General features: G+C 39.1%; 1 protein-coding gene across 7 annotated transcripts in view; it reads left to right on the top strand.

Moving 5' to 3' along the window:
• Klf12 (KLF transcription factor 12) overlaps positions 1-17,801 on the top strand; it is a 433,603-nt gene that overhangs the window by 267,086 nt on the left and 148,716 nt on the right. For all 7 annotated transcript variants that reach the window (XM_042285277.2, XM_042285279.2, XM_076545456.1 and 4 more), the window contains one exon: positions 3,352-3,898. In XM_042285277.2, the coding sequence (XP_042141211.1) occupies positions 3,352-3,898 (547 nt within the window). The remainder of the gene's footprint in view (positions 1-3,351; positions 3,899-17,801) is intronic.

The following is a 17,801-nucleotide window of genomic DNA, read 5'->3' as shown; positions in this document are numbered from 1 at the left end:
GGTATTATATAACTTTCCAGAAACTGAAATTACATTCCTCTTGGACAAAAATCCAGTTTTATTCCCATACATTCCCAGTGGCATTAGGAAGTTGGTTGTTTTTGTTTGCCAGTGAGAATGTAGTAAGAGTTCCATCTTCCATACCAAGGGAATCAACAGTGAAATTCAGCTTATATGACAGCGTCCCAAGCCAAAATCTTTGTGTATTGGAAGACCACAAAACAACTTAGTCGGTACTGCTATAGATGTTCATGGATGTGTCAAGAAATGAGCAGTTGCTGGAGAAGTGAAATCGTGCCATGCAATTCTTCCTTTGCTCTTTTCACAGAAGCATCTCCTGCAGAGCTTCTGATCTTTGTTTATTTCTGCTGCCTCCTGGATGTGCCTTCCCCTTCCAGGCCTGCCCCGCTCCCATCCTTCATGGGATCCTCAGCTTCTTCAGCACTTTTTCCATCTTTCCCCTCTTGGCAGCCACATGTGTTCCCAGCATCTCACTCCAGCTTCCCACTTAGGGATCCAAACCTCAAAATGAATGCGTTTCGATTTCCCACTTTCGGAAAGCAAAGAGATGAATTCCTAATGGTGATTCCAGGGTTGAGCCTTGGAGGTCTTCCCCATTTCTTAAAACGAGGAGGGTGAGATGTCATAGCTATTTAGAGGCCTTGTCTTGTAACATCGCTGACTTTACAAACAGGTGTGTACTGCCCAAAGCTGGAAGTTTGAACAGCTTACTTGCCACACTGTGTGTCTCAAGGGATTAGTAATGGTTTGGGGATGCCCTGTCGACACTGAAAGCAGATGAAGGGCACAATAAAGATTTTATTGTCTTGATACTGATTGAGCATAATTATTTAATATACTGGCTTCATTTTAACTGTATATTAGAGAAAAGGTACCATGTGTCTCTGTGATATTTGTGGTTATAAATTTATGCATCATTTCCCAAAGCCTCCAGTGCTTGATCCAGCAGTTCAGAGCATAGAAGAAAGCTATGATTTTCAGGCATCTGGGAAGAGTTAGGAGTTCTCTATGTTTTGTCTATAACAGTCTAGTCTATCCAGTGGGACAGAGAGGGAGCCATTATCTGATGCTATACCATGGTCATGAAAGAAGTATTGTCCTCAGTTGGGGATTAGATAGTGCCATGCAAATGGTGGAATTCTTGGTCACAATACAGAGCAGTTGGGATACTTCAAAGCACAGTGATGCCTGGTGCCGTGGAAGCCACCGCTTTCCATAAGCTCTGTATGACCCATTTCCCTTGTCATTATCTGCCCATGCACTATTTCATTTCCTTTTGGAACTGCTTCTACAGGGATGAAATACTCTTCAACCCTCTCTTTGTAAAGGTCTGTTCCTACATAAGGTAGAAATAACCATTGTTTCCAATTAAGAGTCTCTAGTTTGTCTAATTCATAACCAATCAAGAGTATATGTACTCAAAGAGATTGGTACTGTTTAATAATACATTGAATGATTTAAATTTTGGATTATGAACCAGTTACTATCTGTCAGGAAAGCATATCAAGGACTTTCTGTATATGAATAAACTGATAAGAAATAACTCATATTATCCTACAAAAACAAAACTTTAATGATGATGCCAAGAATAAACCAACATTCTGCTCTAATAGGAGGTGTGGTAATGTCTACAAATTTGCAAAAAAGTATTGAAATTTATAGTGTTTTACTGTTTATTTGTTTGTTTCTTAATGCATTTGGGATGGTTTATAAAATTGTTTCTCTGCTTTAGTACCTAAAGTGCAAATCCCAGTTAGAATTCCATACAGGAAGCATTATAGATCACTCAGCTTTTGTATTTCTAGTTCATATGCTTTTGCAGGCAACCCTTTTAGCCAAGAAGAGGTAAAAGGCATTAAAACATCAACCCATTTTTCCTTTCATTTGTTCTGGTACCACTGTTGATATGTTTTTCTTTCTCTTTGCATTGTGACTGAATAAAACGCCCTCGCACTCCTGCCTTTGTGTGCTTTGAACAGAACTATAATTTATATTGTATAATGAAAGTTGTTAAGAATAATTTAAAAAAACATTGAAATGCATTTTCATGTTTTCAAGAGAATAGCAAATGAAAAACTTTCATGAAATGAAGATGTAAATGACCGATGTAACATAACTGTTGTTCTGATACCATGAGATAGCTGAAAATAACAATTTGGGGTTTTCATCTAATAGAATAATACTAACGTGAGTGTTGACTTGGTTACATTAGATGTAACCAAATAATCTGCTGTGGCCTGCTTCTCTGTGTCAAGGCTCTACTCACACACTCCAATAGAACGTGGACCCTTTGGTCCCAGGAGTGTGCATTTCATATATACTTGCTCAACTTAGGAATTAATAGATGTGGACTCGTGCCCGTTAATACTGTGCTGAGAATATTAGTGTGTTAAACTGTAGGGAGTTTATAATTAAATTTTTCTCATTAAAACTTATAAAAATACAAATGAACCTAAATAAAAATCACCATTTTAAGTCAAACAAAATGTGAGTAAACAACTTAAAATTACTTGTGTAGGATTTTCTGAAAACTTTCCTCAGGTTTCAGTGTCATAATTGCATGCAATATCTTAAGAGGGAAAAAAAAAACGCCATATCAGGCACTGAGGGTTAGAATTCAACCATTTCAAATGATTCAACTTTGGTAACTTGACAACCCGTGCTGGGAGACTAGAGAACTCCGTGTGCCTTCTCTGAATGAGCATGTCCGGGTAGCTCTTGTGCTGACCACAAATGCAGAAAGGTCACAGCGAGTTTCCCAAGATTGCTGCTGGATGGGATTTTGTCTCTCGATCAGGATCGTGTTGCACAAGGGTCAAATCATTCATGACATTGTGCAACTCCAGAGCCGGGGACGATGCTTCAGTTCATCTCGTGAAAACGCTCCTTCCTTCTTCAGAAGACACTCACCCAGACTCCCAGTGCAGCAAGACTCAGAAGAGCAAAGGGATGTTTTAACTAGATCAGTCTTGGTTACACAATTCTGAGATGAAGCTTGATACCCCGGGCTTGTCTTTAGAAAATTCCATATGAGTTCACTGATCATTTTGAAATTCCTGTGACCTCTTGTGTAAACAGTGGGTGTAGCTTAAGGAGTTGTGTGTTTGTCCTCCCAATGGAATGGAAATGTCCTCATGCTGAAAGACTTTCTTACTCTGTTGTGCTTTTCACATCATTGTGATTTAAAGAAAAAAATTTTGAATATTTGGGTGAATAAACTAAGGCCCCACTGAAATAGGGAAAAATTTAATATGCTTTCAAGTAAGAAATCATGCATCTATTGAAATATATCGTTAATAATGATAAATCTATTCCATTTTCTCCCTGCAGTCTCCAAACGTCCACAACTACCCCGATATGGAAGCTGTTCCCCTGTTGCTAAATAATGTGAAAGGGGAGCCCCCAGAGGACTCATTGCCTGTAGATCACTTCCAGACACAAACTGAGCCAGTGGACTTGTCAATCAACAAAGCCAGGACCTCCCCTACCGCAGTTTCATCCTCCCCAGTCTCCATGACAGCGTCTGCCTCCTCACCTTCTTCAACTTCAACCTCCTCATCATCTTCTAGTCGTCCAGCCTCATCCCCCACTGTTATAACATCAGTATCTTCAGCATCGTCTTCGTCAACAGTGTTATCTCCAGGACCCCTTGTTGCCTCTGCATCTGGTGTGGGCGGCCAGCAGTTTTTGCACATCATTCATCCTGTCCCACCTTCCAGTCCCATGAACTTACAGTCTAACAAACTCAGTCATGTTCATCGAATCCCTGTGGTGGTACAGTCAGTGCCGGTTGTCTACACAGCTGTACGGTCACCTGGAAATGTGAACAACACTATCGTTGTGCCGCTCCTGGAGGATGGGAGAAGCCATGGCAAAGGTAAGAGACACAAAGTCTCATTGGGTTTTCGCACTAGAGAAAACCATGTGTTTTTCTGTTGTCTTTCTTTCTCTTTTTTTTTTCATCGACTGGAACCTGGATTGTGTGTAGAAACTATGTTCAAAGAATCTCTGTGTAGAACCACGAAGACCATCTGATTGGCCACACTGAGTAGAAACCTGCTTAGGAGCAGTCACATATGTATGGCAATTCCCTTAGCTGAACTCAGTCTATATACTTATTTACTGAGTCATTTCATGTCAGAGTTTTGATATCTTAAAATTTACAAAATAATGCTTTCCTTAAATGGTAAAAATAGGAGGGGCAGCCTGTGCATGGTAGAATTATGTATGAAATGAAAGTTCAGAAATCTTTTATGGACCTTGGTCATTGTGAGTGTTTAGAAGTAAATAAGGATTTCTTTTGTAGTTGTTCAGACTTGAACTTTTTAGATGACAGTAATATAAAATGCCATGAAGATGAATTGCCTGAGATCTAGACACTTATTTTTGAGTTCCTTTTAAGTTAGATTGATATCAAAATGATTAAGCCAGGCATGGTGGAATGTCCCTTTAATCACAGCACTTGGAGGCAGAGGCAGGTGGACCTCTAAGAGTTCAAGGCCAGCCTGACATATAGAGATGTCCGGGTCAGCCAATGTTATATAATGAGAGCCTGTCTTTATTTACTATTCTGTTCATGGTGAAGACACATCATGACCAAGGCAATTTATAAAGGAAGGCATTTAATTGAAGACTGGCTTACAGTGGGTTAGTCCATGAACATAACAGCAGGAAGCATGCAACAGCATGGCACTTGAGCAGTAGCTGAGAGCTTTATATCCTGATCCACAGGCAGCAGAGAGAGAGAGAGACAGGGATTAGCATGGACTTTTGAAATCTCAAAGTCCATTCCCAGCAACACACCCTCTCCAGCAAGAGCACACCTCCTGCCACAAGGCCACACCTCCTAATCCTTCTAATCCTGCTCAAACGACTCCATTCCCTGGTGACTAAGCATTCAAGTATATGAGCCTATGGGGGGCATTCTCTTTCAGACCGCCACAACCTGTAAAAAATACGTTTATTTGTAAAATTTTATATAGATTGGGTTTTTTTTAATCATCTGCTAATTCAGTTACTATGGTTTTTAAATAACAAGGTGAGTTAGAATGGGAATGTTTTAAAATACATTATTAAGGGTCTCATTTTTCGGGGGGGGGAAGAAGATACCTTGTCACATGCTCATGTGATAATATTTAGTTACTTCATTAGTTGTGGTAGCTGTGCATCCATATATGGAGTTACACTCTGCTTGTAAGCTATTGCTTTATGCAGAGATTTAATAGAAAAATTGTAAATCCCATATCTTTATTCTCTCCTACATACAAATCTAAGCACCAAGCCCCCCTCTGCAAATATGAAGTCTCATAGTATTGACTCACTCCCTATGAAACTGAGTGCATATTTGTGTATTCAGACGGCAAACACAGTTCTAGGATCAGACTTTCCCAATATTGCTTTTTGCTCTGACACTGTGTTACTACTGAGGCCCATGATTAAAACATGATCGATGAATGCATAAACCACTGTCTTCTCATAAAATGCTAGGAAACATGGTTGTTTTGCTTCTGGTAAAAGGTAGGACTCAATATTGAGAAATGATATATGATTGAAAACTTGGCAGAATGTTTATAAACATCCATACAGAGCTGTGTGTTCACCACTGGAAGTTATTATTTTATCAATATTAAATTTCTTCATAGCACTCAAATAAGTTTCACTTGCCCTGTTTTAACAAAGTTAAAAATCTCCTGATTCAGGAATTTCAGTTTGCAAGTTTGAGAAGTAGGCATTCCTGCTTTATCTAACAATCTCAGCTGCCAAGGCCCGAGTGGCTTGGGTTCTAGCCCCCTCCCTAGGGGTATGGAAGGAATGAAGAAAAGACACACACACAGGCACACACAGCAAAGCTGGGATCAGGGCGGGCTTTCCTACCACTGCCAACCTGGACCTCAGCATGTTTATTAGGTACAGTCCAGGGGCTCGTTAGACTCCGTAGTCTCTGTAAGTGGGCAGGCTCAGTCTGTGGACATCCGGGAGGAGGAAGCCACAGCTGCTAATCTGTACACACTGATCAATTTTTCATAAACACTCATACTCAGACTCCCCGAGGAAAGCTTTGCCATTCATCTTGAGCCAAGCCCATACGGGTAACAGCTTAGCCAATTTCCCATGAGTTGATTGCTCTCGGAGTCTGTAACATGGATGCATCCATGTCGAAGTATACAGTCACTCACTCGGGGGCTTTCTCCGCTCCACACATGATGTATCATCTGCTATCATGGGACAGGAAACGGGTCTCTGCAACGCTCTGAACTGAAAAAGTGGAGGAAAAGAGGGATGAAGGTGCTTTGAAATGGATTATTTTCTTCTGCACCCTTTTGGTATTGCTCATATCTCTGAGTAAAATGAACAAGTCTCTGAATAATAATTAACCTAACTGGGTGATAAATCAGATATTTGTTTTACTTATTATCTAAACATATAGTTTTAAATTTTTAAGAATTAGCATTTAACAGGTAGTGAAGCACATCATTATGTATGTTGTATAATCCTCTATATGTGTCTATGTGTTCATGGTAGACTCCAGTGTCTCTGAAGTGTTATAATCCTATATTTGTCCATGTTAGGGTCCAGTCATTCTGCAGTGCCATTTAATGCAAATATCACTTTCTTTGTGAGCTTTTTATACAATTTGGACTCACCAATAAAGAGCAAAAGAGATACCTTTTATTTGTCATCATCATTTTATAGAACAGGCTTTTGGTAATTAGGAGATATAACATATAAAATGTATATATATGGCTTAAATTTAATTTTCTAGAAAATGTCTATTGCAGGAGCCTGTAAAGACTCATGCTTTCATTTGTTCTCTGTGTGTTTTATTAGTTTCATGTGGTATGTTTTATTTGGTAATTTTTATGTCATGAATAAAAATGTACTTAATCATAAGCCCAGTTAACCGTTCTATGGATTATAAGATAACAGATACATGAGGCAAAAATGCTGCTTTTCTCAATTAGAGCTGTACAAAACTATTGCCTTAATTCTCACTTTTATCAGTGAAAAAATGGGGCTAGTAGCATGAACTTTCTTACGATTTCATAGAAGAACATAGTACAGAGTCCTAGTATTGACCAAGTATCAGTCAACATTTGCATTTTATCATTATTACTTTTCTCCTTATTATTACAAGCAATAATCAACACTTCCTTTTCTTCTTCTCATAAAACAGTTAATGATGATGGTGGTATCCAAGACAGAAGTTGTTCAATTAGAAATGAACCCCAAGAAGTTGGTTGGGTACCACTTCTCAAAGTTGCTGACACAGCAAGGATGAGGGATGAGAGATTAGTATGAGAAATTGTCTGGAAACATCTCATTTTTAAATTTTATTACTTCGTATTAAGTTTTTATAATCACCATATTCTACAAATATTGCTATAGCATTTTATAACCTTTTATTGTTTAACTGATTAACTAGAGGACAGTAAAAGTGTCTGGTGGAAAGGTTTGCCTACCTCACAGAATAAGGAGAGGAAAGGGTGTTTGGGTAATCCTTCAAACCTTTATTTTATACATATGCAGCTGGGTACTGAAATGGATGAATAATAAAGGGAGTTCCTATTTATCTTCCCACTGAGGGCTTCTATACTTGGTATAGAAGCAAAAAAAAAATACAAAATATACATGCAAAAAAAATACCCTAAGGAACTTGGTTTTCCAAAATGCTAATATGAAAGGTATAAAATTTCACTCATATAAATTAGGTGAGTTTACTGGATATTTACTTTTGAGATTGGTATAACATATATGATCTGTGACAGAGAAGTAGAGCCTACACATCATGTGACACAAAAGACTGTGAATATACATGTCCACATCTAAACTCACGTATCATGTGGCTTGAGCCATGTGTTCCTCTGAGTGTCTACTAAGCATCTCTCAGCTCAGCACTAGCCATTGTTGCCACTGAGGATACAATGATAAACAGAGCTGGTACTGTTTCTCTTTCACACTGCTTCTTGCTCTATCCACCCTGAAGCTCCTGGACCACATGTAGCTGAGAGTAGCTAGGGATGCACCCCAGTACAAAATTGGAAGTATACTTAAAACGTTGAGATGTTGTTTACAATTTCTTTGAAACTAAATTGTGTATCCTTGAGCATGAATTTTGTAGAAGACAACATCACATTGCAGTGTCAAAAGGCTGGATATATCTGCAAGTCTGACGGATAATATCAAGTTAAAGAAATCTTAGAAATAAATACTCATTCTTCTGGTTAGAACTGAACAAACATTTGCATAAGCCAGTGACTTGTCCAGTAAGAAGATAATTAGAATTATAAATAAATAAAATTGTATTTGACAACAAGTATTGGCACAGAGCACAGTTCTTTATGGAAAGAAGAAATGTCTTGACTGTGATTCTCCATAAAAGGATAGAAGTTATGGTTTGAGCGAAGGATGAGATAAAATTCCTACCAAGAATGCCTGGATAACAGCAAAGGGACATGAAAATGTTTTCTGATGAAGCCAGAGCTTCAAGTAGAGCATCAAAGAAGAAAGGGTATTGGCCTAGAGGAATGAAAGGTAGTAGCTAGCCCAGAGTACACAGGCATCACAGTGGGACAGGGATGGAATGTGAAATAGGAAGCAAGCTGGGAAAATGTTCTGAGAGGTACAGGAAATAGACATACTTCAGAATAGAGCTGTGAGAGCAAGGATTGAGAGGTCTACTGAGGACAAGCTGTATGTACCCTCCCATGGGAGGCTGAAGGAGCCACAACTCATCCACGTAGAAGAGTGTTTTGTTACTGTGGAAGCTACAACCTTCAAGTGGTTGTCTTATCTCTAAATAATAACTCTAGGAATTTCTGTCGAGCCTATGAAAAGTTGTGACATATTTACCATGGAATTTTCATCATTCTGTTTTGCTTTGTTGTAGCTACTTAGTAGTAGAACACCATATAGCATCAGAGTAAATCAGAGGCAAGGTTGTGCTTGGTTCAATTAGTAGCTTGATGGAAAAGTTATGAATGAGAGGGAAAGCAGAATTCTCCTCCCTTCTGCTACATAATGTGCATTTCCTATATGCCAAACACAGTGCTGAGAACTGCAGTTCGAAGATGCGCAAGGCCCTGCTGCCATGAATATTACATTTCAATAGGAAGGGTGATGAGCATGTGCCAGGCATTGTAGGTGCTACAGAGACACAAAAGGATGTGACGAAGTTAGCAAGAGAAGGGCTCGCTATTAGGGGTAATTGAGGAAGCCCATTGAGAAATCATCTGTGCACGTAATATCTGCAAAAGACAATTCCCGAAAGATCTGAAGTCTCAGCTGAGTACCACCTGTGTGATGAGGGACGGAGAAGACTGTTTCCTGGAGTGCACAAGCAGTGGAAAATGTTAGAGATAAGCACTGAAGACATGTCAGGGCCAGAACAGGGGGAGTTAGAACCTTAAATCCCAAGGTGGCTTTTGTTCTAAATGTAATGCAAAGCCACTAGAATTGGACATGTGTGCAGAAGTAAGTCGTGATCTTCACTGTTTTGCAAGACTCATGGAGACTCTGCGTACAGTAGAGAAAATGGGGCAGGAGTGAAAATGGGGGGCTGGCTCAGGACTACTGCCATATGGATTGGAATTGGATATGAAGAAAGATGCGAAGTAGGGGTATCCTCTAAGCTTGTGGCTGAACTATTGAGTAAATGATGCTGATCTTTCCTAAGAAAGGAGGAGTATGAATGTAACGGAAATCCCTTTGGGGTGTGCTCTATTCAGCATAACATGCCTGCTCTACCTTTGACTAGAACACTTGAAATGATAGTTGGACAAATGAGCCTGGGCTTCTGAAGGAGGAGGCAGAACCATTGGAAATGGAAATGCATTGGAATCCATTAGAGTACAGGAGATATTTGTTGCTTAATAATGACTGCCATGAATCATCTGGGATGAGAGCCAAAACAGGACAGGCATGTATCCAAACTTTTACTTTTGGCATATGCTTGTGTGTGTGTTATGAGTGCCTACATGTGGTGTGCATGCATGTGAGCGTAGAGTCCCAAAGTTGATATCAAATGTCTTCCTTGATTACTCTTCACTCTATTTATTAAGGTAGGGTCTCTCACTGAACCCAGAGCTAACAGATTCTAGCTAGTCTAAATTGCCAGGTTGCACCAGGTGCCCCCTGTCTCTGCCTCTCAGCCAAGACTATTATTGGCTTTTATGTGGATGGGTTCTGGGGATCCAACCTCTGCTCTTCACACTTCCATGACAAGTGCTTTTCAACTGAGCCATATTCCAGTCCTTATCTAGCCTTTTCACATTGAGACATGACATTGTAATCTATAAATATGTTGGACCACATACATAACTACCCTGGGCTGCAAACTGGACACACTTCAGAGGTTAGGGAGAGACACCAGAGAAGTCAAGAAGGGAAAAGAGACCCAGCAATGCCAATCTGCTGGAGAGCTTTGTGGGAAAAGGTGAGGACATCGAGGACAATGTGAAAAAGAGGGTGTTTGACAGATGGACTTTCCCCTCACTAGTAAATACTGTCCAGGGCCTGAGAGGAAAGCTGAGAGGTGTGGGTTAGAAGGGGGTGAGTTCCTTGCCGATGATGAGCAGCGTGTCCATGAAGTGAGAAGACGAAGGACTGAAATAGGTTCTTGTTCAGAAGAGAAGTGAGGGAAGTGAGATTCAATCAGTGGAATGATTTTCTGAAGAGCTGTAGAGATGGGCAATGATACTTGGGGAGGCATTCCTACTCTCCATGAAGAGACTTATGGCAGGCACAGAATAGTGTATCTGCGTGCTCTCAAGAATAATCCAGTAGAGAGTTTGAAATAGATAATGGTGGTTAATTCTGTGGAAGGGAAAATTGTAAGAACGAAGTCTTTAGTTGCATGTGAGGGCTTGTATTATTTTGTGGAGTAACCCGTATTTTATAGTAATTAATTTATATCCTAGCATTGATTTGTTGTATTGACAAAGCTGTTAGGACGAAGATGCATAATGAAAAATGAGAGGAAATGTAAAAGCAGATAATAATGATCTATGATTGACAGTGAAAAACATAACAATAAAAGTTAAGTAAAATACAGATTCCACTAATAATTATAATTGTAAAAAAGACCCAAAACAATGATCTGGGATTATTAATGAAAGCAAATGAAAGTTAAATAAACTTTTTATTTGGGTTCTATTGATAATTATAAAAATAATACTAAAACTAATATAGAGATCAAATGCTTTCACAACTACCTTTTTGTAGTACACACAGTAGTTCAAAGTAGGCAATAAACCCCAAATAACCTATTCTAATTTACAAAAGGCATTTTCAATATTTTAATATTAATAGGTAACTACATTTTAGAATTCAAGATAATTAAAGGAAAATGCCATGACCAGTTTCAGAAAATCCAGATTTTCTCCAATATCCAATATCTGAGTCGGTCCTTTCTCCTTCTTGTGAGAGGACCAGGTGACCTTAATGCTCAAGAATAAGAGAAGGGTGTGATCAGCCAACGACTTTGAAGGTGACCAGACCTGAAGAGGCCCGGTGCAGCTAGGGGGTGGGACTGGGTATGTTTCTGTGTCGCAGTTAGATGATTTCCTTCCCTAATTGCTTTCTCCTCGTCTTTATTATCTTACGTAGATTGCCAGATATTTCTGTGTGTCCCTCACATTAACTTCTCCTCAGCCCCGCCCAGCACTAAGAAGCCTGTGTGACAATGAGAAGTAGGTCACAGAGAGGGAAGGAGCCCAGCTCTATTTTCCTGTAGCCCGTTCAAAACCAGCACCAGAATCTACCGGGATTACACAAAATTTTTTACTCCATTAAGATTTATTGTTGAAATAGTGTGATATTTGGAAACATAACTTACTGTGTCCCATAAGTGCATTATGTATGATTTAAAACACATGATCAGATGCTTGACAATAAAATATATTTTTCCGACATAGCTGACTAGAGCAAGTCGATTCTGCCATTAAGAAACTATGCCAGTTTGGAGGTACATTTTCTTTGGTCATTCTACTTAGATGTTGACACACTGAAGAAACCCCCTCCCCCGAAAATACTACTTATGTTCATAGAATCCATTCAGCACTTTCAGAGGGTTGTGGCCACAGGCAAATTTGTGATACTTACCCTCACCCCCATTTTCTTCCTGCAGGCTGTTGCTTTTCTCAGCAACCTGCAGAAAGAAGCCACACGTTTATTTTTAGTCTTCTGCCATTTATACGTGTGAAAGGAAATCTGGCCGTCCAAGTGATGGCCGTCAAGCTTGTTGGAAGAGCTGACCCTAGCTCTTAGCACACTGAGTCCTCCCCATTTCACAGTTCCTGGTCTCGTCACATCGTTTCTCTGCTGTCAGCCAACCACCTGTTGACAGGGATTCCTTGTTTTAGGTCATAGTTCTTGTCCTACACTTTGCTTCTGCTGTTCACCTTACACATGACTGTCATCTTTTAGTTCACCGTTCAGTGACATCCTGGTGTCATCTGTCCATAGGACCAGAATAGTCGCAGGCAGCTGACTTGTGCCTGTGTGTACAGTTGGCTTCTGAGTGACTGCTGCTCCCTCCTCATTTGGTAAATGTTTTCTACTTACTCTATTTATATACAGTAGCTAATAGCTATAGACTTAGAAAATACAGACTTAGATCTTACATGTGAATGGTGAACTAGATTTTTGTGAATAAACCCAGTCGTCCTGTCCCTTAGCTTATGTTTTAATGTTCTTTCTTGGGAAATGTGACTGGAGTCTTGCTGTCCTTGGGTTTATTATTCTTAAACAGAGACTTTGATGAGACTGGAGTGTTTCACTATCACCAGTGTCAAACAAAGGCCAGAACTTATTAGTGAGAGGACAGCAGCGAGTCTGTGGTCATGAAAAATTTAACTAGGAGTTCAGAATGCTTTATTCTCTTGGGATAAGTTGGTGATTTATTGCTCTTTTGAAACTTGAGTTTTAATGCTGAATTGAAACTTAACTATTTTTTTAACTTCTGGGTATGCACATGAGGTTGAATAGATTCCACCAAAAACTTGGCATCTTGTGCTCCTGTTTATCTGAATCCTCTCCAATCTGTCAGTCCCACGGCTTCGTCTTGCACAGGCTGGCTTAGTTCTCAGAGTCAGTGATGATATGTGGCTCAGAAAGGCTACATACGCTGTCTGTATCGCTTCTAGAGATTAGCAGAAAAGATAAACCTGTGGGTGAGCTCTGCACACATGGAATAGTGCCCGCAAATGACTGCAACTGGCCTCCCAATTTTCTGAGTGAGTCACCAATACAAATACAAAACAAAGACAGGATGGAGAGGAACCAGTAGTTCCTTGGGTGGTCAGCTTGAAGAGGTGGATGTTACCTAAAGGACCAAGGATGGAGACAAATGTATTTGTTAGGTAGGGTAGCTCATGCTGGAGGCTGACAAAATAGGCTTTCAATTCATTCTGTTATAGCGTGTTATTAAGAGCTATTGAATAAAATAGCCTCCCATGCCATATTCATTTGCCCAGAACAAGTTTCTCTCATGAAAAAAGTGTTCTAATTCATGTTTCAATAGATTTCTGCCTAGAATGTCACATTCTACTAATATAGTATTCCGATGGAATCCTCATGGCTCTCCCACCTGAGTTTTCCCTGACATTTAGAATACTGAATATTAGACACTCAGTTTATATAAGATAATATTCCTACATATAATCTTCTGATTTCGCATAGTCCAGTGAATGCTATATACTAGAAGAATTCTATTTCTACATCAGATGGCATTGTTTATAGAACTATTTTGATATTTGGACATTTCCACTCATTACAAGAAATATATATTTATTATGTGGCAAATAGACAAATGTTTAGCAAACAGTTGACTCAGTGACATTTAAGGCCTTGTAGGAACAAACCTGAGCAGGGAGACTGTACTCTCCAAGAGGTGAACTTGCTCTGAGAATCACCACAAGCAATGCTTTAAATTGGCTTTTTAATAATTTACAGCTTGCTGGTGGTCCTTTGTGCTCCTCGGCTTTCCTGGTTCCCTTAGTAATTCTCTTTCTATTCAAAGCTATTATTTAATATTCTGTTAATATTTTCTAAGCTCTTTTATTATGTTTCCTATTCTTAAAGGAGAATTGATGAAGTGATATATTAATTGTATTCTTTAGAGAAACTATAATTGATACCAGTCTATCTATGAGTGAAAGGCATGATAGCCATTTACTAAGCAAAGATCACATCCTTCATTCTTTCCCCAGCCACCGTTATTAGGGATGAATGTTGCTTTGATCATTGGCCAATTATGATTTTTATAATTAGATGGCTTCACCATCTTTTGTTCACCTAAATATTGACTTATGTATTCAACAAATGTTTTATGTACCACTTGTATGGTACCAGCGTCCTTCACTACTACCAAGGAAAGTTCATTTAAAAAGAAACAAACTTCTAAAATGATGGTTGCAGTTTATATTCTACTGAAACACTGTTGTTCATATTGTTAGCATTTCCTGTTGGGGAAACTTGAAATAAACTGAGAACTACAAGTTTATAAAGTAAAATAGAATGGAATGGATTAAAAAAAATTAATCTGAGAATATCTCCCAAATAAATATTAATTCATGAAATGTGCCAATTAACCTACTTGTGTGTGTGTGTGTGTGTGTGTGTGTGTGTGTGTGTATCTGTGTGCTGAGTCGGGCTGAAGTGAGGATGGCGGTAGATGTGTCCTGTCCTTGCTGGAACATATGTATCTTACCAGTACCAGTGTTTGAAAGAGACTCCTTGGGGATTTTTCTCTGTTTTCTCTTTCTCTAAGCTCTCTTTACCTTCCTCCATCCTTCACCATTCTATCCATTTGGGATTGGGACAGGGTTCATGTAACCTAGACTGGGGACTGGCCACAAACTCTTCATGTAACAGAGGCAGTCCCTGAACAACTAATCCCCCTGCTTCCACCTCCCGAGTACTGAGATTACAAGCCTGTCTCATTATTCCTGGCTACCATTTTTTTTTCTCCCTGTGGTTCAATTTCTCTTTCCCTTGCATATCTCACCAAATCTGCACCAGAAGTCTTACTGAATTGAGACTTACCTTTAATAACAGAGTCTTTGTGCTGCCATCTAGTGGTAAAATCTTAGAAAACGTATGCAGAAAGAGTCAAGGGTACTATGTAACTCAAGATACTTTTCCTGCCCAGGATGGTGCCTGGATTTTGCCAGCTACTTCAGAGCCATAGGAAAGTGCAACAAGTCCCTTCTAAGAAAATTTCAGTTTGATGGCGCCTGTCTGTAATACTAGAAATGAAACTTAGGGCAGCAGAGGCAGGAGTCAAAGGTCATCTTTAGTTACATAAGAAGTTAGAAACCAATCTGAGCTGCATGAGACCCTGTCTCAACCCACCCCTCCCTGAATAAAAGTGAAAAGCAAAGAAAAACTCAAACTTGAGCTTGAATACATATACATATATCTTATTTTTAGAGTTCTAGTATATGAATGCCCTTATTTAATTTGGTTCAGAAAGAAAAAGTGTGGCTTCTGCACACTCACCCCATATTCCTATCTTAGACACTGTTCTTTGCTTAGTAAAGTTAAAATACTCTGTTTTATCTCTGTACATTTGAAACCTATACCTTCTATTTTTCACTACAATAAAGCACAGGTATGCCAACTTGTATGCTATTAGCAAGTTTCACAGAGACCTGAACCCATTGGGCAAGGAAGTCATCATCATGGAGAAAATAAGGGAAAACAAAGCGTTACATCTTTAGGAAGACAGGGGGTAAGCTTGACATACCCAAGAAAAATAAGGTTATCTCTCAAAACGCATCAGAGAAACTTTTTGACAGCTCAGGACTGTAATTTACTAGAAACTGGATGGAAGTTTAATGGAACCCTATGAAGGACACGTGTTCCCAACTTTTCTAAGGAAAAAAAAAAAGATCTAGTAGTGTCATCTCTGGTAATAATACATTTTTCTATTGATAATTATATAGTTGATGAATTATAATTTGTGATTGCTATAAATCCTCATTCCTATGATATAAGACATTGCGGGGGGTCACCTAACAAAGTTCTTCCTAGAAAGGTAAGGGTTGTGAAATATCCAATTTAAGCTGTACTTCTTCCTGTTTCTCCAGTGCTGTGGATGATACCAGTAGAAGCTCAGTAGACACTTATAAAAGAGATATGTGAACATCAGAATGAATCGGTCTAACTTGGAGTATATGGGGTGATGAAGTATGAAAAAATTCTGTGGCCAGCGCTGACCTACAGTCCCAAACTTCAAACTCCAAACCAAAGAGAAATCTTCCTTTGTATGATGAAGTAGAAGGAGTCTCAACATAAATGCCAGCTAGCTTCTTCCAACTCAGTCTGTTAGGCCTCCACCAAAGATACTTCATATTCCCACCATGTGCCATGGCTTTTTGTAATGCTGCATTGCCTTTGTCCATGAAGAAAGGGTCTCGTGCCAAAGTCTTGGTTCAATGATGCCTTTTCATGGGGGTGCATACCAAATTGCAAAGCCACCTCAATTCTTTCTTTCTCTCTCCATAACTTCTTTTCTCTGTGTCTCAAGACCTTATACATTGTGTGAGACACAGGAAAAACTTTAAAGTATTTGCTAAATACATGTCTGCCATCCTCAAGGCTTTTACTGCTTATGCCCATGATCCATTTGGAGTCCTCTGGGTTCTTGAGAATATATTGTTTCTGCATTCTCCTTGAGTTCGTTTCAGTCTATAGTGCCTAGTATTAAGAAAAAATATTTGGTATTATATTATAGATAATTAATATAATGCAGGCTTTAATGGTTTCTGGAGCTGGACTTCTATGAGTGAGAAATTCCCTAAAGATTTCATAAGAGTCATAACGAAAAGACTGCTCTATGGAAATTATAGTCAGTCCTCGCCTATTCTTTTGCTGAGTAAAATATTTTACCTGTGGACATATGATAAAGAGGTTTTAATTGGACCCATATAATTAATAGAATCAGTGATGTTTCTTATGTAACATATATAATAGTTATGCCAATTTTATTTCCCAGTCAGGGTGAAAGAAATTATGCCTCCTCCCATACTACAGTTAACCACATCAGCATTGTGCTACCATAAAATCTGGAAAGTGTGGAGTATGGATAATCCCACCATAAACTGTAATAAAAATTACCCTTCCAGACTCAATATTCTCTCCATTAAGTTCATAGACACTGTCTCTTTGTACATAAAGTTTTATGAAATAAATCGACCGGTACGCCTGTCTTTACCAGATAGCAAGCTGTTTTGATTTAAAAGCTGATGATGGTACAATCAGTTTTTCCGTGTTTGCAGTGCATGTTAAAAACATAAATTTCCTTTAACAAACCTTAAGTCGAAGGAAATTGCTCCTCTTCCTTGCACCCTGCATTTAAGTATCTCTTTGTGAGAAAGAATCAATGATGTATTTACCATGGCTGGCCCATTTGTTGCAGCCATAAAAGGGAGATTTGGTTTCCCATTTCAGATCTCTGGCCTTAAAGGTGTATTAAGCAAAAAGAAGCTCAAATCTCAGACAGCTTTGTGGGAATTGTCTTGAACCTTTCTGTGTTTAGAAGGCATTGTCAATTTCTTGATTGCGTTTTTTGTCTTCTTTGGGCTAAATCTAAAGGCTTCCCTAATCATCTCTGCTATGGCCTTTGTCAGAAGTGAATACTTTGAATCAATCCTCTATAAACACAGGGACCTTCTAAACAGAGGAAACCTTCTGGGGCCCTCACTCTCGTAAATCCTCAAAGAGCGTTACCCTGGAGGAAGTCAGAATCCGCTAATGAAGGCAGAAGAGGTGATGTTGGA

The sequence above is a fragment of the Peromyscus maniculatus genome, chromosome 9 (assembly GCF_049852395.1).
Source record: "Peromyscus maniculatus bairdii isolate BWxNUB_F1_BW_parent chromosome 9, HU_Pman_BW_mat_3.1, whole genome shotgun sequence".
In the NCBI taxonomy this organism is placed as follows: Eukaryota; Metazoa; Chordata; class Mammalia; order Rodentia; family Cricetidae; genus Peromyscus; species Peromyscus maniculatus.
The sequence above is the reverse complement of the archived record's forward strand: the minus strand, read 5'-3'. Positions and strand labels throughout refer to the sequence as shown.